Source organism: Triplophysa rosa, linkage group LG22 (assembly GCF_024868665.1).
Source record: "Triplophysa rosa linkage group LG22, Trosa_1v2, whole genome shotgun sequence".
In the NCBI taxonomy this organism is placed as follows: Eukaryota; Metazoa; Chordata; class Actinopteri; order Cypriniformes; family Nemacheilidae; genus Triplophysa; species Triplophysa rosa.
Window position 1 is genome coordinate 18,515,855 of NC_079911.1, and position 26,510 is coordinate 18,542,364.

The 26,510-nt window shown below is 39.2% G+C and overlaps 3 protein-coding genes across 4 annotated transcripts; all 3 read right to left on the reverse strand.

Annotated features, from left to right (window-relative positions):
• Positions 1 to 2,117: 2,117 nt before the first annotated feature.
• On the reverse strand, positions 2,118 to 2,998 carry ccl27b (chemokine (C-C motif) ligand 27b). Its single transcript, XM_057321679.1, has 3 exons — positions 2,832 to 2,998; positions 2,421 to 2,535; positions 2,118 to 2,348 (listed from the first exon to the last, which is right to left on the reverse strand). Exons 1-3 carry the CDS (start codon positions 2,884 to 2,886, stop codon positions 2,240 to 2,242), a joined length of 279 nt encoding a protein of 92 aa, XP_057177662.1. The 5' UTR covers positions 2,887 to 2,998; the 3' UTR covers positions 2,118 to 2,239.
• A 110-nt stretch (positions 2,999 to 3,108) lies between these two features.
• On the reverse strand, positions 3,109 to 23,162 carry LOC130546411 (myosin-IIIb). 2 transcript variants are annotated; one of them, XM_057321677.1, is made up of 30 exons: positions 22,925 to 23,162; positions 22,711 to 22,776; positions 22,464 to 22,594; positions 20,047 to 20,149; positions 17,104 to 17,206; positions 16,822 to 16,978; positions 15,305 to 15,407; positions 14,963 to 15,088; positions 12,832 to 12,940; positions 12,588 to 12,704; positions 12,007 to 12,107; positions 11,835 to 11,921; positions 10,956 to 11,021; positions 10,684 to 10,797; positions 10,485 to 10,596; positions 10,240 to 10,283; positions 9,304 to 9,366; positions 8,991 to 9,110; positions 8,362 to 8,447; positions 8,120 to 8,167; positions 7,484 to 7,531; positions 7,272 to 7,363; positions 6,766 to 6,933; positions 6,555 to 6,685; positions 6,264 to 6,463; positions 5,669 to 5,758; positions 4,381 to 4,546; positions 3,963 to 4,289; positions 3,441 to 3,510; positions 3,109 to 3,305 (listed from the first exon to the last, which is right to left on the reverse strand). In XM_057321677.1, the coding sequence occupies exons 1-30, from the start codon at positions 23,024 to 23,026 to the stop codon at positions 3,298 to 3,300; spliced, it is 3,258 nt and encodes a 1,085-aa protein (XP_057177660.1). In that variant the 5' UTR covers positions 23,027 to 23,162; the 3' UTR covers positions 3,109 to 3,297. The 2 variants fall into 2 exon arrangements, with proteins under 2 accessions (XP_057177660.1, XP_057177661.1); XM_057321678.1 differs by lacking the exon at positions 3,109 to 3,305 and having other exon boundaries at positions 3,452 to 3,562.
• A 1,228-nt stretch (positions 23,163 to 24,390) lies between these two features.
• Positions 24,391 to 26,320, reverse strand: wu:fb59d01 (uncharacterized protein LOC322379 homolog). Its single transcript, XM_057320458.1, has 5 exons — positions 26,134 to 26,320; positions 25,877 to 26,041; positions 25,025 to 25,090; positions 24,803 to 24,881; positions 24,391 to 24,636 (listed from the first exon to the last, which is right to left on the reverse strand). Exons 1-5 carry the CDS (start codon positions 26,318 to 26,320, stop codon positions 24,579 to 24,581), a joined length of 555 nt encoding a protein of 184 aa, XP_057176441.1. The 3' UTR covers positions 24,391 to 24,578.
• Between the last annotated feature and the right edge of the window lie 190 nt (positions 26,321 to 26,510).

A 26,510-nucleotide genomic window follows, 5' to 3' on the forward strand; every position in this document is an offset into this window, starting at 1 on the left:
CGTGAAGACTCGGAGATCTCTGGCAAACCGGACAATCCGAGTCTTCATAAATGACTGACAGTGAAGATGAGGTAAGGAAGAAAATGATAAAAATTCAAAAAATTATAACGACAGATTATAAAAATAGCTCATGTAACGTTAATGGTCATCAACATCATATTTTAAGGTGTAAACTATTTTGTGAGAAGATAAAGCCGCCACGTCATCCAATGACTATTTGAAACATTTTTTTGCATGTATCTTAATATCATTCTCTGAAATTCTAGTTTTATTGTGTTTATACAACTGTCTTCGTTTTTTTTGGCAATGGTGTTAAAATGTCGGATTAGAGCCTTCACGCTGTCGATTCTGGCACTAAAAACACAGCAAGATGATATTTTAAACTCCTTATGTAGCCGACTCTGTGCTGATTTGTATCGGCTGCCTCCAGCTAATGCCATGACGTAATCGTGACGTCGGCTCAAAAGGGGTCTATAGACTATGGCATAGCAAATTGTGAATGTATCCACGTCATCATCTAGTAAAAGTGATAGTGAGCACACAGACGACCACACATTTAGTTCTAGAAAATCACAACATAATCTGTACGCAAACAAAAGAAAATTCTCGCCACAAAAGGGTTGCGCTGTAAAGTGGTTTCGGGCAGGCCTACCTTTAGGACTTCATTTCTAAAACAGATAGGCCTAGTTCCAGCCTCTGGTTGTGATTTAAAGCCGTTGTGGATATTTACTTTAGAAACTCAGATTGCGTCTCAATAATTTACTCATGAGTTATGTAGATGTGTAATAGTGGGACAATGTGCTTCCAAGTGTTTCCACCTTGGGATGCCCATCTTGAGGTGACGCGAAAATATGCCAGTTCCCCTCTGATGACCCAATAGTGACTAGTAAACTCTGCGTAAACTAACACATAGTCGCATATAACGCTTACCTTCCTTTATCTAATAGCGGCCTTTAAAGCCAAATCGAAATAAGTTTTCTATTAAATATCATACTACTTAATCATAAACAACATAAAAGTAGATTTCAATTAGTTCTAAAAAATATTTAAAATGAATAAGGAGTAATTAACGAATACTCAACACATCATATTTTATAATAATTATGAAGAAAATGTATTTTTTAGTTTTCACTAAAAAATGCATGTAATGCATGTAAAACTGCTCCTTCGAAGATGTTTAGCAGATGTTTTACACAGCAGATTTTTTAGCCTTGATGGCAGCTTGGCCTTTAGCGGCTTCGGTATAATTTTGCAGAAAATGGTGAGGGAAACTATTGTTAATATCACATGAACAGTATAGGCTATTTTAACTAGTTTTGCATAAATCAAAACACATTTCATAAATAACTAATCAAATATAGAATAGCTATTAGCTACCAATATTTTAGTGGATCCACTCTTGGTTGTCTCTCCCGAAACTCGGACGCCATATTACGGGCGGTTTCCCAGACAGGGATTAAAACTAGTCCTAGCTAGACTTAAATGTTAGAGCTGTCCAAACTGAAAACAACTTGCACTGACATATCTTAAAAAACATTAGTGCCATTGTGCGGTCTCAAAACGCGCAGCAGTAATGTTTTTTGTAAGGCATGTTTTTAAAAAACTACTTAAATTTCATCATTTAACTTGGGCCTGGTCCTGCCTAAAGATATTCCCTGTCTGGGAAGCTGCCCCTACATGTTTAAAGATACATTAACCAGGAACTCCTAATTTTTTGTTGCTTGTTGCGTGAGAAAATAAATGGTTTTGTCTACATCATGTAGAATTATGTGGGTGCGGTTCAGGTCGAGTCATTTTTGTCAAACGGGTAGGGTCAGGTACGGAATTAAATTAGTGCTGCTGTCGGATGTTCTTTTAATTACTGCGGGTGCGGGTTTATCAAACAGGACCTGTGCAGGAAAAGTCCGTTCACTGCAACCGAACAGTTTTTTCACAGCAAGGGCGGTTCACGGATCCTCTGTCTCAACGGCTCTAGGTGGAGGCAGGGTGGACAAAGCTCCTTGTTCCCCGTGGAGCTGGGCCTGATTGATAGACTCATGCACAACTATTATATAAATCATACTTTAATCAAAAGATGCTCAAAACTTGCTTTTTCATGACAGAACAGAATTAAAAAGTCCATTATAAAATCTTTTTTTATTGTTTGTAAGAACACCGTTAAAGCACAAAACTGTTGGCAAAATGTTTATGAAACGTTGTTAAAATTTAAAAACGTTTTTAAAATGAAATCTCGTCGTCTTCAAACAGCAGGTGTGTTTTTGCGGCTGTTTTGCATGTGTAACCTTAATCTTCTCAGTTTTCTCTTCTGCCTTGGATCAGCGCAATATCTCTTGTGTCCAACATGCAACCTGAAATGAGATGTTATTGAGACATGACTGTCTTCTGATCAGAATAGAAAGTTTGAAATGTAAAACACTTACACAAGAGCATTGATGTCACAGGCTCCCCGGCTGGTCTGAACATCATACTTGTCCACCTTTACAAGCAATTTAAGGGGAATCCTTGTCGTTTCAATACAACAGGTGGGTGTGACACCTACAAATATATATTTGTACATAAAAATAAATGCACAAATAACACAATACCTCTGCACATGCATCAAGACAGACAGTGCTCATTTTTGAGTTCAATTTTTATATAAAATAGTCATGCAGCAATTTAGAAGACACAAAAATGTCTTCAGTATATTCACAAATCTAAGATCACATCAATTAAACTGGTAGGCCTACATGCTGAAATCATTTGCTAATGTTAAAGCAATATTACTTTTCTGTATGTATTTTCTGTACATTTTGCTCTGAAATGATGCGTCAAGCCGTAGTAAGAATTACCTTGAACAGCGCTGAAGGTGATGGAGAGTAAAATCCCGAGCACTAGCGGATCCATTGGAAGCGTCTGTATCAACCTTTGACTGAGAATCCCGTGAAAAACCGAGTTTATATGCGTGCCGTTTAAAGCTCCTCCTTAAGACCACAGGAGAAGATTAAGTGTGTGTGTGTCACGCTCATAAAAGAACATGACCATTCATGTAAACTCCATCTTGTGTCTTCGTAGTCAGATTTGACCCTTTTAAAACAGGCGTTCAAAAGCAAAATAAGAGGCCTGTGGTGTATAAAACACTGTTTATTTAATAACATGAAACAAAAACATAATTTACAAGTTAAATAGAAAACCATAAAATTACAACCAATGAGACCGATGTCAATTAAGTTAAAAATCTTGATTACAATTTACAATCAAATAAAAAAATGAACGAAACAAAAATAATAGCAGCATCAAGAACACGTGTCCGACGTGTTACGCATCTGAAACATACAAAAACACAGTGTCATTAAACAGACATCAAGATCAGTGCCTAAAGTTTACAGTCATACAACAATTTGCTTTTTAATTCTAACGAGAGCATTTTCTTGGATACGTCAAACAGTTCAAACACTCACCGGTCCTCTTCCACGAGGCCACGGGCTTGCTGGAGGGGACACGGATGTGTTCCTGACTCTGCTGAAAGTCCTGAGAAACAACATGAGTATGTCAACGCCTATGGCCACTTCAGTGCTTCTGTCTGGACAAGCAAGCCAGGAAGAAAGCGTTCTTTTAATGACAGTGTTTGCATAACGCCACATTTCTTAACAGGAGACGGCCTGAAGCAAAAAAAGCCTTTATCTCTAAACTGAAACTCAAGCGAAGCTGGATTTTTGATTGATCTGGTTGGCATTTTCAAAAAGTGCTGCCTGCGGGTGGTTGCCAGAGTGTGGGATGTGGTCGCTAAGGAGTTCTAAGTGTATTTGTGTTGTTCAGTGTGGTTGCTAGGATGTTTCAGAGGGTTGCCTCAAAAGGTTCGCGAAAGGTCACATATTTACCTAATGATAACCACAACTTGTGTTTCATAATGAGAATGACAGGTTCGGAATAAACCATCTAGAAACAACACCTTAAGTTTACATCACGCGTTTGTTTGTCACCTGTTGGATCTGCTGGATTTCCCTCATGGCCAGTCTGATGGACGGGTAGAGTCTTGGGAACGGTCGGCTCTCGTGATCATCGTTATCCTTGCGTTCCACCGCTGCAGCCTCGGTCCGTCGGCGTCTGTCAGAGATACGCTTCAGCACAGGGGGTTTGTGTGCCTCGCTGCTGGAGTTTTGCCCCGGGGGCAGGAAGAGTCTCTGCAGCTGTAAGTGGATTTTATTTGAACCCGTGTCCTGATGTTCCTCCTCTGCACCGCTGTTCTCCACTGAAGCAGCTGAAGAAGCGGCTCTGAGCTCTTCGTAGTCCGGCTCGTGTTCACTCGTCTGATAGATGCACAAACATGAATCGGTAAATGTTCATAAATAGTCATGCTTGTTGACTATCCGCTAATGAGTAATTGGTAAACAGACTCACCTGACCACAGGGCGCTGTGAGCAGCTCCATGAAGGGTTTGATGCCCAACTCAGTGTGACACTGGACCAGATCTGTGAGAGAGGAGTGAGCCCGGTCCTCCCCGAGGATCACATACTTCCCATTGGTCTGAACCTCCACCATGTAGTGACGACAGCGATCAGCAGCCCTGTTACATCCAGCCAACATCAACATCAGCACTCGGGTCGGTTTTGATCTCAGAAGAAACTGAAAATCATGCTTTTCTTGCATCCTTAGTTTATTGATTTGCACGTGAACAATTTCTCTTAAAACGGACTTTTTTAGGGTTGCTTTTATGTGACGAATGCATGTTGGCTTTATTTATATTTATTTTGTATTATTCTATGTATATTATGCGTTTAGTATCATTTCTGTTTGTTTCAATCTTGTTTGAATGATTATATTTTGAATTTCTCTTACCTATATTCTATTTTTCATTATTTATGTAAAGCGCTTTGAGATGCTACCTTCAAAGGCGCTATATAAAATAAAGTTATTGTTATTATTAACATGTTTGTATGCAGGCCGTGATGTATATTTTCAAAACAATTCATGCTAATGATATTATCACGACATCTATTGGGTGTTTTTAAAAAAGAATAAATAATGCTATCACTACAATCTTCGTTTGTTTTGAGTTCCTTTTCTTTGCCCAATAAATCGCACTCAAAATACAAGTGTTTGGGAGGAAGAGAGGGAGTTTGTAACCATTGTGGCTCGAAGACAAAATGTTACACGGGTGCAAAACCACCACCTCATCTGCTGAAGTGTCAACCAGATACAGGCACTGAATTATTGACAATATTATCATATGTCTAGTATTAACACAGTATCAATAATAATGGTTATTAATGTCATTATTGTGAATACTGGTATTTTGAGACACTCATAGGCTGTGTCCGAAATCACCCCAATACCCTCATTCACTAGTGCTCCCTACATTAGTTCACTAATATAGTCCGCTTTAAGGAGCGGGTGAAAACGAGTGAGGAGATTCAGACACCATCTTCTGCAGAGATGCGGGAATCATTCAGCGCTAGCTTCACGATAGATGGCTAGCAGCTAGCCGTGAGTGTACATCGTTTGTACACTCGTTATTATGATGCATCATGGGATTGAATGAGTGCACTCAATAATGTCCACTATGTATTCGGACACCACTAAAAATGGATGTCCCCTCAAATAGTGCACTATAGGCTATAGAGGCTATTTCGGACACAGCCTTAGTGTACAATATTGTGGCGTACAGAAAGCATTCAGCGTTACTCACCTGTAGGTGAGAGTATAGCCCTCCCGACTTTGACCAACACGCACCAAAAAGCATCCGAGAGGTTTATCGATCAAAAGATCTTCTGCTTGTCTAAGAAAGCAAAGTTACAATCAGAATTTTATACAACATATTTACATTTATACAGCCACGAAAAAGTTAAGAGACCACAATTATTGCAGTTTTTCTACAGAAATAGGCGTTTCAATAAAATGATCATTTTTGTTTCGTTCTGTGAACTAGTGACAACATGTCACAAAATAACAAAAGATGGAATGCTTGCAAATCTTGAATGCTGCAAAGAAAACAATGTCATATCCATATTTAAGCACAAGACTAATGTTTTCACATTTATATTTTAGGATCCGTTCAAACATGAATACATGAGAGAATAAACCTGCTTTTCACTAGTTTCAAGCTTCTTCGCATTCTGTCAGTCTTTCACATTACTATTGGTTGACGTCATGTCATTCCTGAAGTTGAAATTTCGCACAATACATGCAGAAATGCTTATTAAAGAACTGGAGGTCTCTTCATGTTTCAGTGGCTGTACATATAAACGTGTTTAATAGGGCCCATTGGAATGAATAAGTCAAACCTTCTTGTGATCATTCCGTGGAACCAGCTGGGGAATTCTCCATCTCTTGCCAGCTTGCGCACTTGTGTCTCTTTAAACCAGCGGATGGTGTTGGTCTTTTTCAAGTGCTTTTCTTTCACACGCTCTTCATCTATTGGCTGAAGCACCAGAGAAACGTCCAGATGAACATTCTCATTGAGTTCATTATCAAACGGAGTCGCCTGTCCAGAAGATAAAACAAATATCGACTCGAGCAACTCATCACACTCAAATGTATCCACATGTATTTCTTTGGAGGAATGTGCAGGTCACCTCAAACAGTTTGCTGCGAGGTCGTGGCACAGGTGCCATGTGTTGGGCTTTGATGAGGTTGTTGAGCACCGAGCGCGGGCTAGGCTGAGGCTTCTTCTTCCTCGGCAGAGGGACCGGTGGAAACGCCGGGCCTGAAAAAAAAAAAAAAAACACGTGATCTCCATTGCTAAGCTAGGTTTGAACGCAAGAGGTCAAGAAGAGTATTTCTTACGCAGGTTCTCCTGCTCCACCTCCAGACGTCTCCTCTCCTCCTCCTCCAGCAGCTTATGTCTCCTTTCCTCCTCCTCTCGCTCCTCTTTCTCCCGTTGGGCCTGTCGCTGTCGTCGTATCTCTGCTATCAGAACCAAATACTTCCTTCTGCAGATCCTCATGCGGTAATCTGCACGAGACATCACATGTTTTCAGTGTTTACCAGAATTGGTCAGGGGGTCAACGCAGTCTTCAGATATGATGCACATCAGGCCTGCAACACTGCACGCTTGTTTCACCAGTAACTACCTTTAATCTCATCATGTACCGCAAGTAAAGCAGGTTAAAGACCGGATCACGTCTGTACCTGTCCTGACGGCGTTTCTGTAGTTGATGGATGTCTGACAGGCGCTTGAGGCACAGCAATAAAATCTGAGAGCCAAGACTATTCACGCAAGCCTTGCTGGAGCTCTTCTATATGCCAGATGTCATTAAAGCAAAAAACAAACAGGCGCGATTGTAACTCACTCTTTTGAATGACGACAGCTGCCCGGCCCATCCTCTCCAGCAGACGGGCCAATTCCTCCTGATGCCAGTACTTGAAAAACAACCGGGATAATCTGAAAGAGCAACAAAGGACAAAGCGTTATTAGAAACATTTCAGCTATCGCAGTGAAGATATCTCCAGCCAAACGTAATGAAACGACGTTAGATTCTGTGTTCGCGTGTTCCCAACGTACCCACATTTCCAGCCAGACAGCTCAGTGCTATTCAGGATGGATACACAACTAAAAGAAATAAGACAACAAGACACATTTATTTTACGCAAACATCATGTGATATCACAAACAGATCGTTCAAATATGCAGTAAGCTTCACTGTGAAGGTGCATACGGTCATATTTCTCCAGACTCAAATGATAGCGCTCTTACCCTTACAAAATAAGTATACTTCAAGCTCATTTTGTTAAGCACACTTAGTAAGTGATCATAATAGTACACTTTTAAGTAGTCAATTTTGAGTATACACGTTTACTCGTCAGTTTTGTGTGTAATAAAGCTGAACTTGCAGGATAGTTTTCTAGTTTAATACTTGTAGCACATTTGGTTTACGAAAGTACACTTCAATGTACACTTCCAGTGAACTACCAGCTTAGAAGTTCTTTAATTGTATCGTATATGTATATACACAACAACAGGTCACACACTTTTCTGTTAGTCGAGTACGAGTATAAAGTCAAGTATACTTATGGATAATTTACATGAAAAGTAGACTGAAAGTATGCATTCTTATCTTACGTTAAAAAGAAGCACACCGAGCGATTTATTGTTTGAATGACTTTGTGCACACAACACTATTATAAGAGGTGATCAAACCTTTCTTTGTCCAGCGGGAGATTTGGTTTCACCAGCAGAATGTTATACCTGCAGGACACAGACGTGTTGCAACACATTTACACGTATGCCTTTTCAAACACTTCTCTAAAGTGATACAGAACGCATTTTATTCTTTTCTTTGGGGATTGAACCCATGTTCCGCTGACGCAATGCTCTCGCATTTGAACTACAGGCTGGAGATGGGATTATTTTGTGAGAGATTGTCTGATCGTCACACGCACCTCTCAACAAACTCCCTGAAGGTCGGACGCCACGAGAAACCGTCTCGCCGGATACGAATGGTTTCCAACAGGCCGTTATACCTCAGCTGAGGAGACAGAAGAGGAGAATGTACTGTAAATACAACCAAACTGTTTCTCTTCAAATGACCACAAGGTGTCAGTGTTGTACAATGTTGCTTAGCTTTAACACTACTGCTAACAAACTCATGCAACTGTACAAGATCTAGTGACTTTAAAGGATGAGTTTCCCTCAAAAATGAAAAATCTTTCATTATTTACTCCCCCCATGTATTCTAAACCTGTATGACTTCATTTTTTCTGCAGAACACTAAAGAAGATATCTTGAAAAATGTTGGTAACCAAACAACAATTGACTTCCACATGAACACAAAACCATATATTGTTTTGTGTTCCACAGAAGAAAGAGTCGTATGGAGGTTTTAAACAGCATGAGAGTGAATAATGATGACAGGATTTTATTTTTGGGTGAATTATCCTTTAAACCAAGCATTTGGTTAAACACAGTCTTGACTGTGGAAAATAAGAGGCCGGATAAGTTTTGTGGCCGGAAAGCAGCTGTGTGTACTGAGGAGACCTGAATGAGACCATGATGAGATCTCCAGCCGTACCTGATCCATGACCAGTTGGCTGTCCAGCTCATCGGGCTGTTTGTTTCTGTTGGGTTTGATGCACCGAATGAAATGTGGACTGGCCGCAAACATCTTCTCCATAAGAACAGCCAGAGAATGCTGCACAGAACACAACGCTGTTAGTTTCCGCTCCAAATATAAACACAACACAACGCAACGTGTGTGAGATACACATGATATATACGTTACATATGCACACAATAATTTAGATACGTTTGTGTACATTTGATCACACTGATAATGTGACTCGTGAGGAAATTTACTCCGTTTTTTTTTCTAAAACATTGTTTACCTTGAACTGTGCCCCCACAGATTGTTTCCTGGTCGAGTTGAAGTTGTCTTCTGAAACTTGTAGCTGAAATCGGCACAAAGGTTAAACAGGTCGCGTGATTAAACACTTTGTTACAATGTGAGATTGGACACAGCTTTAATTTTGTTTTTTATATATGCACCATAATGAAAGCAAAGAAAATTACGCCAAATTTTTAAGACGATTACAATTTCTTGTTTGCCGTTTTTTATTAGATTCGCTTTGGTATTTCAAAATAAAATCACTTTAATAAATAATAAAAAAACATCCATCACCGTCACTGTATACACATGTAAAGGGTGAAGAAGCTGGTTCTCCCGAAGGTCTCAAAATGATAATTGCGTGAGAAAATGATTCTTTTTATTTTTTCGAACTTATTTAGCAAAACTGAAATCAAAACAAACCCATAAGAACTCCTCATTAAAATACGAAAACACGTCTCATTATTACTAGTCGTTTCATAATATTTTATGAGGAGACATGCAAGAACCAATGCGATTTAAAGCTATCAACATTTGAATTTAGCGCTCCCGAGTTTGTTTTGGACTAAATAAGCACAAAATGTTGGGACTTACAGATGTACAGTAAATAAAGTGATGTATATTTGTAAACTTCATTTGTGTTTGACTAAAGGAAGGTCATAAACAGGGCTGGAAACGGGGCGAGGGATTCTAAGGGGGGAGACAGAGGTCCGCCTCAAAATGTAGAGGTTTTCCATCTTTTATCCGGGAAATAAGTCCCAAACATTTAATATATAAATAAAGTGGCATTTTGTGGTATAAAATATAAAAAGTGTCCCCAACTAGAGTCTCCCCAAATGAATATAAGCTGTTTCCAGCACTGCTCATGTGACGGAAAATGAGTCAATTATGAAAAACGATGTTCATTGGATGAACTTTCTTGAATAAAAATCTTTACCTTGGCCTTCCGTGGCATGAGTGTCCCTGTCCGAGAGATCGTGGCTGAAAAACACCAAATGTCATCCGTCACACAAGCATCGCCTACATTTTAATATCGTAATAAAATCCCTCAAGCTCTGATGTTCAAACTGACGTGAAACTCCCAACCCGTATGCAAATGTGTTCAATCAGACACGCTTCTGATCTCAGACATCCACAGATGTGGGATCAGACCGCGACGCTCAGATTGAGAGAGTGACAAACCGGCGAAGAGAACGCTGAGCAGAGGAGTCACGCTGTTGATGAAGAGCTCCCGGATGTTGGCCGGAATCGTGTCTCTGTTCTTCTCCAGAAAACCGCAGGCGTTGTATTGCACCTGAACACAGCACAGAAACACTCTTCACACAGGAGGAACACGGGTGAATTCTTCTGGAATGATGATACAGGTGTTGTGTGATCTCACCTTCCCCGCGTAATGCACAATAGTGAAGAGAGGGGTGTGGCTTCTCACCACCTCAAAGTTGGGAGCCGTTTTAAATTTGCCGTTTAGCTTGTCAACAAAGTCTCTGTCAGTGGCCTGTGGGAGTAGATTACACATCTTCATGAATGATCGTCTGTTTAACAGCTTGTCTGGCACGTTGAGGTGATGCGTTACTCAGCAAGTTATCACAAATAGTATTTTTCTCCGATATGGTGCAGCCCTCATTTTAAGGGATATTTTGGCAACATTTGTACCTGAGGAAAGGCGCTTTGTTCGTCCAGCAGCGAGAGAATCCCGATGGGTTTGGTGAGGAATAAATCCTGAACACAGAAAAAGCTGAAGTGAGTTTACACACATGTTCCGTGAACATTAATGTCATTTTATGTGTATGAGACGGCTCTACAGGAAGCAGCAGAATGTGACATACATTTAACTCAACACAGACCTGTAATTACAGAGCAGAGTTCATATTTACAGAGCGGAACAGCCCAGAAATCTCTTGTGTGGACAAAAGGGTTTGCATTAAAACATGATCTGCTGCAGGAAGTCCTTTTCTTTAAAAGGAGAGAATTACTAAGTTTTGTTTTGTGACATCACTATTTTGCTCAGTCGCGTTTTTGAGTATTTAAGGGACAGCTCACGCCAAAATGAAATTTATTTCATCATTTATTCATGACGTCCTTTCTTCCGCAGAACACAAAAGAAGATATTTTGAAGACCGTTGGTCTCCATTGACTTATATGCACACAAAACCACTGAGACATTTCTCAAAATATCTTCTTTCGTGTTTCACAGACGAAAGCCACATGAGGACGAATAAATGATGAATGAATGAGATTTAAAATGGTCGTTTAGTGCATTAAGGCAGCGTTTTTTTATTAGCCAAGTGAATGTCATACACAAGACGGATATGAAGAGAAACTGCAGAAAGCTAAAGGATTTGAGTCCGAATTGAATTCCTCGTTCGTGTCCTCCCCTCTCCGCCCAAACGGTGTTCGGGATTTACCACACACCGCCTGCCAAACGCAGAGCTCGGGTGTTTTTTTGGAGTTGGACAGAAGGAAAAAAGAAAACAAGTTGGAGAGAGTACAAGATGATCACAGAGAGCGAACGCAGACAGAAATGTTCAGTACCAGTATGGGTTTGTTGTCCTTGTAGACTATCGTCTCCCATTCGATGCCTTCCTGTTTGTACTCCTTCTGTTCCATCAGAAAAATGTGCTGGAGGAAAATCAAACAGTGTCCACATGAAGCACTGCAGAATGTGTTGTTTACATAGTCATTGTACGAACGACGACCAACGTACATGGTTGAAGAAATACTGCAGTTGTTCGTTGGCGAGATTAATGCAGAGCTGCTCGAATCGGTTCACCGCAAAGTTCTCGAAACCGAAGATGTCGAGGATTCCTGTAAACACAGTAACGAGCCAAGCCTTAAACATCACATCGGGTTTTCCATTCAACTTTTTCACCGATTTTACATCCAGCTTAAAAGAAAAAAAGCTTTTGAAAAAAGACAAAGATAACAAATAAATGCCAAACGAGGAATTTCAAGGAACAGTTCACCCACATATAAAAATTCTCTCATTTTCTCACCCAAACCTAAACGACTTTCTTCTTCGGCAGAACACAAAAGAAGATATTTTGAAGAATGTTGGTAACTAAACAACATTACATTTACATTTAGTAGCAGATGCTTTCATCCAAAGCGACGCACAAAGTAGGGGAAACAATAGAAGCAATTTCCCAAAATATCTTCTTTTGTGTTCCACGGAAGAAAGAGTCACATGCAGGTTTTCAACAACATGCTTTTTTGTTTTTGGGTGAACTACACCTTGTGTTCAGATTCGTGAAAGTTCAGGTTTTCCTAATGAATCTGCATGTTTACCGATTTCATTCAGCTCAACATCAGCGTCGACTTGAGGAGCGAGCAGTTCATTGATCTTACTGACGATCCAGCCGAACACTCGACCGTACGCCACTTTGGCAATCGAGTCTCTGGCGTCTGAAAGAAATGTCAACAGTCACATTTATAAAGCGTCAGGTGTGAAAAACAAGTACTGTAAGAACGTGTCTTTAAGCTAGCGCCTTGAGACACATGTGAAACTGTGTTCACACTTCATCCGTCGTACCCTCGGCCTGCTGCTGGCTGTGCAGTCTCAGGATGGCCTCTCCTCTCGTCACCGATGTTGTGCACGTCAAACTCTTCAATAGATCCTCCTCCTGAACACCAAACTGACCCTGCGTCACACAACCACACGCATGCAAAACACTACATGGGATTTCATTTCTGCAAATCGGTTTTGTGTTGCATGACGTGATTTAGCCAAGCAGAACATGTTCCTGAATCCTCACACGAGCTGATCCTAGAACAGCCAGCAATTCAAATCAACCATTCAGATTTTGTGGGTTGTTTGGCCACACGGCCTGAATATTTGTTTCATTTACCAACGAGGGTGTAACGATACATTCACATCACGATTCGATGCAATACACAATATCACCATTCATTAGTAACACAATATTCTGAACAAAATTTGAAGAATGAACTGAGATTGATGTCCAACACATTCATTTTCAGTTGTGTTTTTGTTATGCATACAACTTGTAGAAATATAGAATTGACGTTTAAGTTTTGATTAAACTTTCTGTATGTAAGTTCATAAAAGCTGTCAAAATTCATGAAACCTTTTTAGCATTATATTAATATTATGAAAGGAATTATGAAAAGTAAACCCGAGAGAGAACTTAGGACTGTCTATTAAATTATTGCGATTATGGCGATTGTCTGTTTAAAGGCTTTGACAATATAACTATTAATGACAATTAATTTATTCAATGAAAAAAGATATACTTTAGAAATGAGAAAATTTGGTAAGTAACTAATATGATTTACTATAGAGTGACCTTAACAGTGAAGACGGTAGATATGACGGTCTGTAGATGCAAATCAAATCGACACAAAACATACAAAGCTAACACAACTCAAATGATGGAGAAATGTCTGTAACAGTGAATGGACGGCGAATGTAAAATGCAGCAGATACTGCAAGGATTCACAATAATTGCAGTTATCCGAAATAATGGCAATGACATCAAATAATTGCGATGAGACGATTATTTATTAATTGTGACCGCCCTAGAGAGAACTCTTCAAAATAGTAAAAGCACAAAATAAAAAACATTTATATGTCAAATATACTGTATATCGACACTATATATCATAACACATGTCACTCTAAATATATATATATATAATTACTCTATTAACTATTTACATTTACGCATTTGGCAGACGTGACTCACATTACATGATCCTATACATTTTGTTTCTAAGTATGTGCAATCCCCTGGGATCGAACCCACGACCTTGGCGTTGTTAGCGCCATGCTCTTACCACTGAGCTACAGGAAAGCTATTTATGATCCAATAAAAATCTCCTCCAACACACACACACTTCCAAGAAGTACAAAAAAGACATAAAAACAGATGTTGCCATTAAAGAACAACGACTAGTTAAACATAAACTATAGCAACTAAAACACAAATGTCATACCGTAAAGGTCACATGAACGTACGTGTGTACAGATGCTGGGGGGCGTTTGTGTGCACTGTTACAACAAAGCAAACATCGATCTAAACCGCTCGACAAATTAAAGGATTCTACACGTTCAATAAGATCTGATGCACCCACATGTGTCACAAAACTAATCAAATGACAACTAACTCTCCCGTCACTTACAGGTCAACCTAATAGAGTCTAAACATAGCTGTGTGACCTTTCTCTGCACTGTGTGTCTTATCGTAAAAGCCCAGATGAGGCCGGGTCCTTCAGTTTGCCCTTAAAAGAGTTTCTTTGTGTGCGAGTGAGTCATAATTCACCCGGGACAGTAGAGGTGATGCAGTGACTGTAAAGTATGCAGTCCTGCAACCCAGACGTGTGTGTGTGTGTGCGTGTGTGTGTGTGTGTGTGTGTGTGAAGAGCCGGCTGACTAGATCTTGACCTGTTTGACACAGCAACGCCACGGCAACCACATAGTACCTTGTATCCACCCACAGCACAGACATATGCACAAAAACCCATTCCGAACACCTTAGCAACCAGCTTGCAAAACCCTAGCAACCATAAGAACACCTTAATGGTCGTCTCGCAATGTATAAATCACATAAGCATCTAACAATAGCATGTTCTGCCTTCGAAGCATGAAGTTTAAACATGACAGTTTTCACACTTCACAGCTGAGAAGATAACAGGAAACTCACAGCAGTCGCCTTCAGCCATCCGCGCGATGCCTCAGACACCCTCAGAACGTCACGATCTGTCGTTTCAAACGCGATGTTTCCCAAAGACAGGATTCCTGCCAGAATGGTCATCATGTCCACCTTCTCCTGCAAACCAGAGGGTGTGAAAGTTCAAGCACAGGAACCCTTTGACGAATCCGTGATCATCGTATTGAAAGCGATGATGTCATCGAGAACTGGGCTTGCGCTTCAAACTAATTTATATTTTCTGGTGTACTTATTTTTTCATTTCTGACATAAGTAACTACATTGTAGTCTAGCTTATGGTATACTATTATTTCATGAATCAGCTCCTGTTATTACCTGCTCTTCGAATCCCACCATGTCCATGGCATTACACACTTCAGAATATTTCGAACGCCAGTTTTGGACCCCGTCTTCCTGCCCGAACCTGCCGTTTAAATACCTGACAGACCGGGAGAAGGAAATATACCGCTATTACACACACCTTCAGGCAGCTTTGTATATCATCTATACACACTGTAAAAAATGTTGTGCATTTGTGGTTGTCAGGCTTCTGGTGGTTGCACTTCTGTTCGAATGAAAGAAACTTGTAAGCAACTTTGCGGTTTAAAACTGTGAAAAACACCAAATGGAAAAATACACATTTACAATACACAAGTTTTGTAGATTTCACAAATATCTTAACAGGGTATTTCATTAACTGATAAATACAATATAAAAATAGTAATATAAATCTGCTTAGTACCTTAAAATATACAGTTAACCACATACAAGTGTTAAAATGGACACCCACAACCAAAATTCATCCCGTGTGGCCTTTCCACAGATTATTGCCAACTCTGAGTTATACACACAAAATCGAAACACCACGAGGGCGACAATAAAATAATATAAATAAATAAACAACATAAATATAACATAAAACTCCCTAATATACATAAGTGGTAACAAATATAAGAAACATGTGAATAATGGAAACATCCTTTTGATGTTTTTAACCCAAAATTGTACCGCGACTATTTTTCACTTAAAAATTTTTCTTTTTTAAATATATATTTTATTGTTAAGGAACGTGTGTACTCTACTCTTGTTAAATATTACAGAAATTTAACCGTGTATGGTTTATGTATATTTCATATATATGATATATGTAAATATAAAATTTACATTTTACAATAAAAATAAATTTAATGTCTCGTTAAAACTATTTCAATCATTACAAATTATGACTGTTTTTACATTGTAAACAATGTACTTTTCAATACAAATGAACTTAAAAAAGGAATAAGGTTCTCCAAACACATAATACAGCAATTCATCTTTTAGGGAAGAGGGATTACATTTATTACTAGTAATAATCATAAACATTTTCCACCAAGTCAATTTGTTGTTTGGCTTATTTCAAGCTGTTAACATACTATAAAACCGTGATATTTAAATGAATATAAACAACAACGGCTTTATTGGGCATTCAGTTGTATTAAAATACAGCAAGTTCCGAGAGTAAACGCAAGTACGTCACGAACATGCTAATTACCACGTAACGCCACCTTGCGCCATAGTGACGGGTAATAATAGATTATGACGGGGTTTTTACGAGCCTGTAAAAAAGCCTAGCCCAACCTCTGATTTGACTGACGTGTGATCAGATGAGTCAAACACGACTCATCAGATCAGATTTTGGAGACCATCTCAATTTGCCACCTGACAAAGATTTGGCTCAACCTTTCACACAATGAACACCTTTCACAACGTCACACCGTCCGTGCCACAAATAGCTGCACAGCACAATACTCTGACACACATCACAAACACGTCGCTCATCCGGTTTCACAACAGCGACATCACAGACTCACCGGTAGCGCCTGGGATCCAAAAGCCCGTACATCTCTTTATCCTCAGCCGAGATCCCAGCCAACATGAAGTAGAAGATGTGAAAGTTCTGTTCGCCATCGTCCTGATGGACCACGCGGGATTTCTCCAGGAGATACTCGTTGATTTTGGCTCCTTTGACTGAAAGGATGTAGAACGTTAAATGTTAATGTTTGATCAAAGGTAAATGAATTATGGGTCAAGAACACACCCAGGATTTTGATCCGAGCGTTAATCGTTTACTGTCCGTCATAAACGCTACAAACCTGAAGAGTTCTGGAAGCGGAGCTGAATGTATTTCCCGAAGCGACTGCTGTTGTCGTTCATGACCGTCTGAGCGTTTCCAAAAGCCTCTAGAAGAGGATTCACCTAAACACAAGCACACGCCATTATGATTCATTTAAAACATCATCTAAACAGAAGACAGCATAACAAAGCATCATAGATGTGTCTAAATCCCAAAGAATCAGAATGAAGTTACCGCCTCATGAACACAGAAACATGAGCTTCATAAGAGAGGATTACGATTTAGTTTAGCTCATTTCAGAACCGATCTCAATGTCATTAACTTCTTCCAAGACCAAAGAGCTAAACTATCCACAAAACAGCTCTGTACTCTTACAGTGTCGACATTTCTTTCTTCTCGATTCCTTTCAAGGTGAAACTTAAATGCAACATAACTGAGACATTCTGTAAATGTTTGGAGCCAAAACAGAGCAAACTGCACTGCAATAGAAGTTTCCTCTGGACATCTCAGGAAAATGTTTTGTTTTGCCCGCTGGAAATCCTGCAACCAGTTATTCTACTTCAGGGACTGAGAATGATGACACGCACGCACGCACGCACGCACGCACACAGTGTCACATAATGTCACACACAAACACAGTCACACACAGACATTCAGAAACACAATCTCTCACACACAGTCACACACACACGCACGCGCGCACACACACACACGCACAGGCTTTGGTTGACTATCCCCGTGGGGACAGTCCATAGGCGTAATGTTTTTATACTGTACAAACTGTATATTCTATCCCCTATCCCTAACCCTATCCCTAAACCTAAAGATCATAGAACACTTTTTGCATTTTTAGATTTGTAAAAAATTGTGTTCTGTACAATTTATTAGCTTTTTTGCCCCTGGGGACCTCAATTTTGGTCCCCACGGTGACACGAGTCCACATGTGTTGGTGTGTATTCAGGTTTAGGTCCCCACCGGGATATACAAACATGAACACACACACACACACACACACACGCACAGCACACACACAGTCACATAATGTCACACACAAACACAGAGTCACACACAGACATTGAGAAACACAATCTCACACACAGTCACACACACATAGACACACAGATACACAGAGTTGCACGCACAGACACACAAACACACACGCACACACGCAAATATAGAAACACAGTCACACATAAAGACACACAGATACACAGTGTAACACACACACACACAAACACACAACAAACAGTGTGTGGAAAACTTTCAACAGAATATATAAGATAAACAATATATCAAGATAAACAGTTTGAGAAACAGGATGTGTGATGTATTTACAGCAGGTGATGCTGATGAAGCCGGAAACAACACTTATCAACTCCATTTCATCATGTGAAGGAGTATAATACCATCCAGACTCTCTTGAGTCCCACCAGCAGGAGACCACCGAGGTCCTGGGTGTCTCTCAGAACCCTCTCAGATATCATGTCTCTCTGCGAGACGGTTGTGAGAAATGAGAAACTCTTCACACATGAATGCAGCAGGCGTATGTTCACCTAACATTTCTGATTAAACACTGCAAAGAAAAGTTTGGCTATTATCCGAGTTTTGCAGATGTCATGATAGTGTTGTGTAAAGTTTGTTTGATGGTGCAAGTTTATGGTGAGACTAGCCGTTTTATCCACCCATGGCAGATGGGGGAAGTGCTTTTGCAATTCTGCTTCAAAAAGAAGATTTTGAGTTTGATGGGACTGTGACACTAAATAGAAAGTTACACAAAACGTTCTACACATCCTCATTTCTAAAAGTGTTGTGCAATCAAATTGTGAAATTAAAGGTGTGTGTAAAGGTGTGTGACCTTGATGTCTTGCAATGTTTACAATCATGAAGATATAAAAAGCTTAGTGTGACAATGGCTTCATGGAAATGTGTTTTATAGCGTCAAACAAATTGAATCTGATTGGCCAGATGCGACATTTGTGTTTATTCCACGGCTCGTTGGAATGCTTGATTCCGATTGGCCAGTTGCGACATTTGTGTTTATTCCACGGCTCGTTGGAATGCTTGATTCCGATTGGCCAGTCGCGACATTTGTGTTTATTCCACGGCTCGTTGGAATGCTTGATTCCGATTGGCCAGTCGCGACATTTGTGTTTATTCCACGGCTCATTGGAATGCTTGATTTCGATTGGCCAGTCGCGACATTTGTATTTATTCCACTGCTCGTTGGAATGCTTGATTCCGATTGGCCAGTCGCGACATTTGTGTTTATTAGACGGCTCTTTGGAATGCTTGATTCCGATTGGCCAGTCGCGACATTTGTGTTTATTACACAGCTCGTTGGAATGCTTGATTCTGATTGGCCAGTCGAGACATTTGCAGGTTCGTTATTCCCAGATAACAACCTCTCAGAACTAATAACACACGGTAACCCGGATGCAGCAAATCATTTTGAGATTTTTTTTGACAAATTAAATATAAATGTCTTTTAATGACATATATGACATTATATTTACAAAAGATTAAACCAAATTGCCTGTTCGTGACATTTGAACGTCGTTTCTTACCTTAAAACCAAAAGTAAAAGTTTAAACCTCATGGAAGGTGCATTCGGTAAAATTTGAGCTAATAAAATATTTCAAATTCCCATTTCATGTCTATTTTTTCCTCAGATGGCAAGTAGCCGTTAATAAGCAGGATAATGTACAAGCAGCCGGTTGTCATCGCAGAAATAAGCCCCGACAGTGTGATCAGGACCCGACACACGTGTTTGACATACAGAAACACAAGACTGGCGTTTGAAGGGGTGGGGAGCAGTTCCAACTTCCAGTTCATAAATTAAGCAGGCGACCTGAATACGGTGGCATCTGAACACAAATGCATTCATTGATCTTGTAATCTGTGCACAGCAGGTGGTTTTATTCAAATGAACCCTGGTCTGACCGATGTCACGTGAGTCACATACCTGAAGGATCTGCTGTTCCAGCTGCGAGTTGGCCTTACACAGCTCCATGATGTGTCTCAACAGCAGTTTGGTGCTTTCGGTTTTGCCCGCTCCACTCTCACCACTGCGACACAAACCAACAGAGAAATGATTATAGTGCAGCAAACAAAGGACGGGACAAAAGTGCGTCAAATGCAGAAACCGGTTATTTTCACACCAAATTTTTTTTCAAAAGTATTTTTTGCACATTTTGCTCAATTGTTGACGTCAAATGTTTCAGCAACAAAATCAAATGAGATCTGAAAAAACTGAGTGCCACAACTCTTTGAAAGCTGCTGTGTGGGGTGTTCTGGTTTAGGCTGACGGACCCCAAAAATAAAACTGAGCCACGCTCAGGATTTTGTAATATTCATCACTCTAGATTCAGTGCAAGGGGATTTTTTGTTCGTTTTATTCAGACAAAAACTAACTCTTAAAAACTAACTAGGAAAATCACTAACCCTAATGTTACAACCGAGTGATATAGCGTAAATTTTAAATCTTTTTACATTTTAAATCTTTTCTTTTTTTTACATTTTGACAATAATTTATATATTTTCTTCTATATTTTGCATTTCCTTTAGAATCATTAAAAATAGGTATACACAGGTACTTCATTTCTCCACCGATACCGATAGCAGAATGATAGCTGTCAATACCAATAGTTTGGTGGTTACATTAACTGGCATTATCTAAATTCTGAGGATTAAATTAATAATTCTTAACTTTCTAAATGTTATTAATTCATATAATGACTACTAATATTGAACATCCAATTGGTGATGTTTCTAAACATTTAATATACACACACAGAGCACACATTCATTGCATTTTCCTGACCTTTTTTTATTTGACAGGATATATCGGCTCTAATCATCAGCTGTTTTTATATGTTTTACATGGCTGATAGCCGATAGTGTGAAAATTGCTTTTATCGACCGATACCGATTTTTGGCCAATCTATCGGTGCATCTCTAATTAAAAGGGTGTTCTTTTACCTCAAGTTAAAAAACAAGATTTACATACAACAGCTATGTTTACTTAAAAATTTGAGTACAAAAACACACAGTTAAAATACCTAGTTATCAAATCAAACACATGTAAAACAAGCTAAATCTGGTCAAAACGTCTGGTCAGACGTAACGGGGAAGAAAATCTTAATTTTCAAAAATATGTGATATTCACGATTCAATTAAGCACATGATTACATCAGAATAGTAATAGTAATAGTAACGGTATGGCTAATTTTTAATATATCACATTATAGTCCCATTAAATACTCACTAATTAAATTAAAATGATAGTAAAGTCACTTCAATTACACAAGTGATTAGACACAAATACTGTATAATTCTAAGATGTTTTATAAATACACAAACAGCGCAATTAAATCTGTTAGACAAATATGATTATTTTACGTTTCTGTAGCTAAACTGGTAGAGCTCTGCGGTAGCAACGCAAAGGTTAGTGGTTCGATTTCCGAGATCCGCACATGAGCTTGACTCAGATAAAAGCGTCTACCCAATCCATAAATGTAGTTCAGAAATCTCTTTATTCTCTTTCTGTAGATACTGTAACCAAGACGTCAAACGACGAAATCTCACTTCTTTCTAAAATTAGCAGCATTACTAACATCTGATGACACAGGGGTGCTTTAAAGAAGGCTTTTCGTCTTAGTACACATTAAAACGTATCTTCCCTGTCGTCTGGGAGATTATCAGCATCCCTCCAGCGGCTGTGCTGTCATTCACACACGGCTGTGTGCTTCATTGTGCTCCATTGAGGATTGTGTGCTTGAATAATCAGTTGCTCAATGAATACAAAAATGAGCTTTAAGCCTCACGCTGCTTAAGGTGTCTACCGACGCCGAGAGGAATGGACGGTGAGGATGCACTTCTGAAAAATACATTAAGAAGGTAAAGCATCGGTCTCGGAGGAGAGATGCACGTGGAGGAAAATCTTAAATCTGACACCGGATACTGCAGAGATGTACTGTTAGAATGAGTTGTGCTATTGAAACGTGATCACAGGCTTTCTGAAACGGCGAGATAGATCCGGGTGTGCTCAAGGTGTGTCAGTGACAGAAGTCAACTTACGAACGTAAAGAAAAGAAAGTGAATGCCGTCCTCAAAAACCAAACATTCTGGTCCATCACAAATACACAATGTGGTGTGTTCAGAAGAAACCCAACACACACAAACACGCTCTGATCTCAAGTGTCAAATGCAGGAGAGAATGTGCGTCTTGTCTCTGCATGTTGCGAAAACAAACATGACCGAGCATGAGATTTCATACTATACTGACATCATAACAGTCCTGTCACCACACAGAGGAGATGACAAACACCTTCCACATACCAAAACACAGTTTCATAAGAATTCATTTGAACAAACACGCACCTGATCACAATACACTGGTTCTTGGGTCCCGTGGCCAGACGTCCCAGCATGGATTGATAAGCTCGGTCCGCAACAGCGAATATATGAGGGGGTAAAGACCTCTTGTCGTGGCATTTATACTGTTCTGAGATCTGCAGAGATCACAACATTACCTCACATTATGCACCTGAACACATCTAATGTCATCATAAACATTTAAAGCCAGGACAGATCGGATAAATCATATCTGAAGCTGAAGAAATCTTACCTCTCTTTCATAGATTGACAGATATTTGAATGGGTTGACAGCCACCAAGATGTCTCCTATATAGGTCTGGGGGAAGTATATATATTAAAGTATATACAGTAAGTAGAAAAGTGAACAAACGCAAATGTTTTTATAGCTTAAAGCGAAAAACAGACACTGCTAGTTTCAGTCTGCTGGTTCACGGGACGTCTTGTGTGTACGTTACGTTACTCACGTATATGCGGTTTTGTTTGAACCGTGCCGTCAAAACCTCCAGCAAACTTGTCTCGTGAAGTTCGGACAGATTCGCGAGATCCTCAGGCAGTTTGTCCTCCATCGTGATCCTCTAATGACGCGCGTGAACTTCAAGCTTTTAAAGTATGTCGTGTCGTCGCATCACAAAACTACAGCACGCGGTTTTCCTCACGAACAAACTCTTCCACGCGGATCTGCTGACTCAGTCAGTCTGTTGCGCTCGCGCTCGCTCTCTCGCTCGCTCTCTCTCTCGCTCGTCGCTCCGCCCATCATTAAACACGATTATTAACCATTTCCTTACAAATATAAACGTATTAATATTTTGTAATATTTAAATGACCATGTTCGCAATGAAACGTGGAATACCGTGCACATACACTTTTACCGCATACTTTATAAAACAGTAAGCACTAGTGTACGTTGTTGTCACATGACCTCGCTGTTTTTAAATGGCATGTCGTTATCATTTGGGAAATAAATGAGTTTTTTTTACATTTGTAATCAAACAATGAGTGATGTTTTTGACTGAAGTTTCTCACTACGGATAGTTTATGTCAGGTAATTTCTCAAAACAAAGCAAGTGCACAAAAGCATTTCACTAGTAGGCTAGGCTATCCCACGGCAGATATTTAATACTTTTAGCACAGGTGACGAGGACCCAGTCCTAAACCATAGCATTAAAATGATATACGTCACCCAAATATGAAATGAATGTCATCATTTATTCATTCTCGCCCTGTTGAAAAAAAACAGCATATGCTGGGTTAGGTATGTTTTAATGCTGGTTTGACCATCTTAAACCAGCTGAGGATCAGCACATGACCAGCTTTAACCAGCATCAACACATACCAAACCAGCATGCTGTTTTTTTCAACAGGGTCATGTCATTACAAACCTGTTTGACTTTCTTTCTTCTGCGGAACACAACAAATATTTTGAAGAACGTTGGTAACCAAACAACATTGAACACCATTCACTTCCATTGTATGAAAAACCACTGAGGCATTTCTCAAAATATCTTCTTTTGTGTTTCACAGATGAAAGACTCATAAAGGTTTTGAATTACAAATGACATCAGGGTGAGTAAATGATGACAGAATTTGTATTTTTTGTGTGATTTAATATCCGTGGTGTGTTTTATGAAAATAGGTCACCTTGGGTGTGGATGATATGTTCATATTACTTTAGCACCTTTATTGGAGCAGATTACACTGTTTGTCCATGACTGAACAATACCCTACACGTGATCCAAATAAATCAACATGACTATACTTACATAAATGAGACAGTAACTTCATTTCGTCTTCATTTTATTAAATATAAAAGCCCTCATTACAAAACAAAACAATACAGAACACATACCAACTGCTATGATTTATTTGTTGTGTCATCAATAATAAGAACCACAGTAAGGACAGACTTCTGTCCTCAGATGTCTCCTGACGAAAGAAAATTTAAGCTAGGCTGTTTTTTCTTTTCACGAACCTCTAGTCAAATAAAAACTGAATTCAAGACACGTTATATGTACCAATGAGCAACAATGTTTATCACTTTGAGAACATGACTTGAATAAATGATAAACGGATATAAAAGCACAAATTATGTACAAACAGTGACGTTGCAACAGTAATCGTCTAGTTTATTTCAATATCGTTTGTCGGCACTGGCTTTCGTTCTGCCTTTTTGCCTTTCCTAAAAAGAAAAAGAAACATTTCAATGAGATTTTCTTCAGTTGTGGTTTTGGTTCATCTCTGTTAAGTGTTGGTAAATCTAATCCCTCCAATATGTTCCATCATAATTTAACACAGGAAAGAGAACCGACACCATCTGTGATTTCATGAGCTGTGTTGAAACTCACTTATGCAGGACAAACATCACGACAGCAGCAATAACAGCACCGGCAAACACAAGACCACCAACAACACCAACAATCAGCCCTGAAAAACAATGCATACATGTTATAAACGACCCATCATTGAACTGTAATGATGCAAAGACAGTTTCATGTCAAACATGTCAACGACTTGCTATTTCGTATAAGTATTAATGAAGTAAATTATGCTTTTAAATGTGAAATTACCCGCATCAACATTCTTTTGGTCTGGGTTTGGGACATTTTCACCAGACAGCAGGCGTCCAGATTTTGCTGTAAAATCAAATCAAAGGTTTGATAAAAAGTGAATATAGGTTAGACTGACCCCTGCTGGATAAACAGAGAACAGACAAACCTGCTCACATCAAAGATAAAAACTGAAACATACACCAGCTAATGATTTCACAAAAGAAATAAAAATAGTATTTCAATATGTATGAATGAATAATATGTGGTTCTCTTTACTAATGTAACTTTCTGTTTTTATGTGAAGATCTTTACATAGCTATTACAGTTTTTTGCTTTTTTAGAAATGTTGTCATTTTAGTATATTTTTGGTTATTTTTATATTGCTATTAAAGCCTTTTCAGCTTTATCATTTTATGGCCTCAACGTATTTCAGCATTTCTAAATTTCTTTTAGATAAAGTTTTTCAAGACATTTTAGGCCAACATTTTATTTGACTTTAATTAAAGTTAAAGTTCCTTTTATTGATCTCCCAAGGAGAAATTTGTCTTGAGCAAACCAAGAGAGCAGAATACACACACACACACACACAGAAGAAAAATAATACATTTAACAGAAATGTTTTAATAGTTTGAGTTTCACTAAACTATAATACGCTTGGATCTTTAGGAATGGATTTCAACTACTTTAAAAATACAGCAAGGTTACTTTTATCTGTTGCGCTCATTACATCTTTTCCAAAGTATGAAAAAGTTGTTTGTGTAAATTGCATGTGTTTCAGCTACTTATATCAACGCAGGCAGAGGAACTAAACATGTGATCCTCACATTTCAGTAACAGATCATATATAAATATAATTTGAGAGGAACTGACCAAGACACATCATCTGACAGTCCTCTCTGCTCTTAAAACGGTTGCCGTTCCCCCGACAGCCTCCATACAGGAATAAACGACAGATCTTCTCAACACTGTCATAATAATACTGTGGAATGGTAGCAAAACAGTCGCCTCGGTCCATCGGGAGAGAACACACCAGATCTGACACACAAGAGCAGAGCAACACACTTTTACCAAATGTAAATTCAAGAAACGCTCAAGACAGATTTGTTAAAGGTTGTTTGTTATACCACCACTTGGATACATCTCATTGTATTTAGCTGAGCACTCTCTCAGACAGTCTTCATCACTGTCAAAGCGGTTGCTGTTTCCACCCTGTCCTTTATAGAAGAAAGGCGTACAGACACCAGACTGAGGGTCATAGTGGAACTTCAGGTGCTTTTCTCCTCCTGTGCCCTCATCCACTGGATCTGTGCACATTAGGCCTGAAAAAACGTATTGTAATTCCATCATTTTAATGGTCCTGGACATAATAATATGGCAATTATAAAGAAAAGATAAGAATGACTATTCATATTTAGTACAATTATAATACATTTCTTATCATTCTATGATGACCTCAATGAAGCAAGTACTGCTTTATATATCAGACTCAAAAAGAGTACGAAGC

Excerpts from the sequence above, each read along its gene's own strand:
- ccl27b (XM_057321679.1), bottom strand. The coding sequence starts at position 2,886 with ATGGATCCGCTAGTGCTCGGGATTTTACTCTCCATCACCTTCAGCGCT. Across the intron at positions 2,536-2,831 it reads CACCTTCAGCGCTGTTCAAG|GTGTCACACCCACCTGTTGT; the intron begins GTAATTCTTACT and ends ATATATTTGTAG. Across the intron at positions 2,349-2,420 it reads TGTGACATCAATGCTCTTGT|GTTGCATGTTGGACACAAGA; the intron begins GTAAGTGTTTTA and ends ATCTCATTTCAG.
- LOC130546411 (XM_057321677.1), bottom strand. The coding sequence starts at position 23,026 with ATGGAGGACAAACTGCCTGAGGATCTCGCGAATCTGTCCGAACTTCAC. Across the intron at positions 12,941-14,962 it reads GATGGCTGAAGGCGACTGCT|GGTCAGTTTGGTGTTCAGGA; the intron begins GTGAGTTTCCTG and ends TGTGTGACGCAG. Across the intron at positions 6,934-7,271 it reads AGCTGTCGTCATTCAAAAGA|ATTACCGCATGAGGATCTGC; the intron begins GTGAGTTACAAT and ends TGTCTCGTGCAG.
- wu:fb59d01 (XM_057320458.1), bottom strand. The coding sequence starts at position 26,320 with ATGTGCACAGATCCAGTGGATGAGGGCACAGGAGGAGAAAAGCACCTG. Across the intron at positions 26,042-26,133 it reads CAATGAGATGTATCCAAGTG|ATCTGGTGTGTTCTCTCCCG; the intron begins GTGGTATAACAA and ends CTTGTGTGTCAG. Across the intron at positions 25,091-25,876 it reads CTGTCAGATGATGTGTCTTG|CAAAATCTGGACGCCTGCTG; the intron begins GTCAGTTCCTCT and ends TTGATTTTACAG.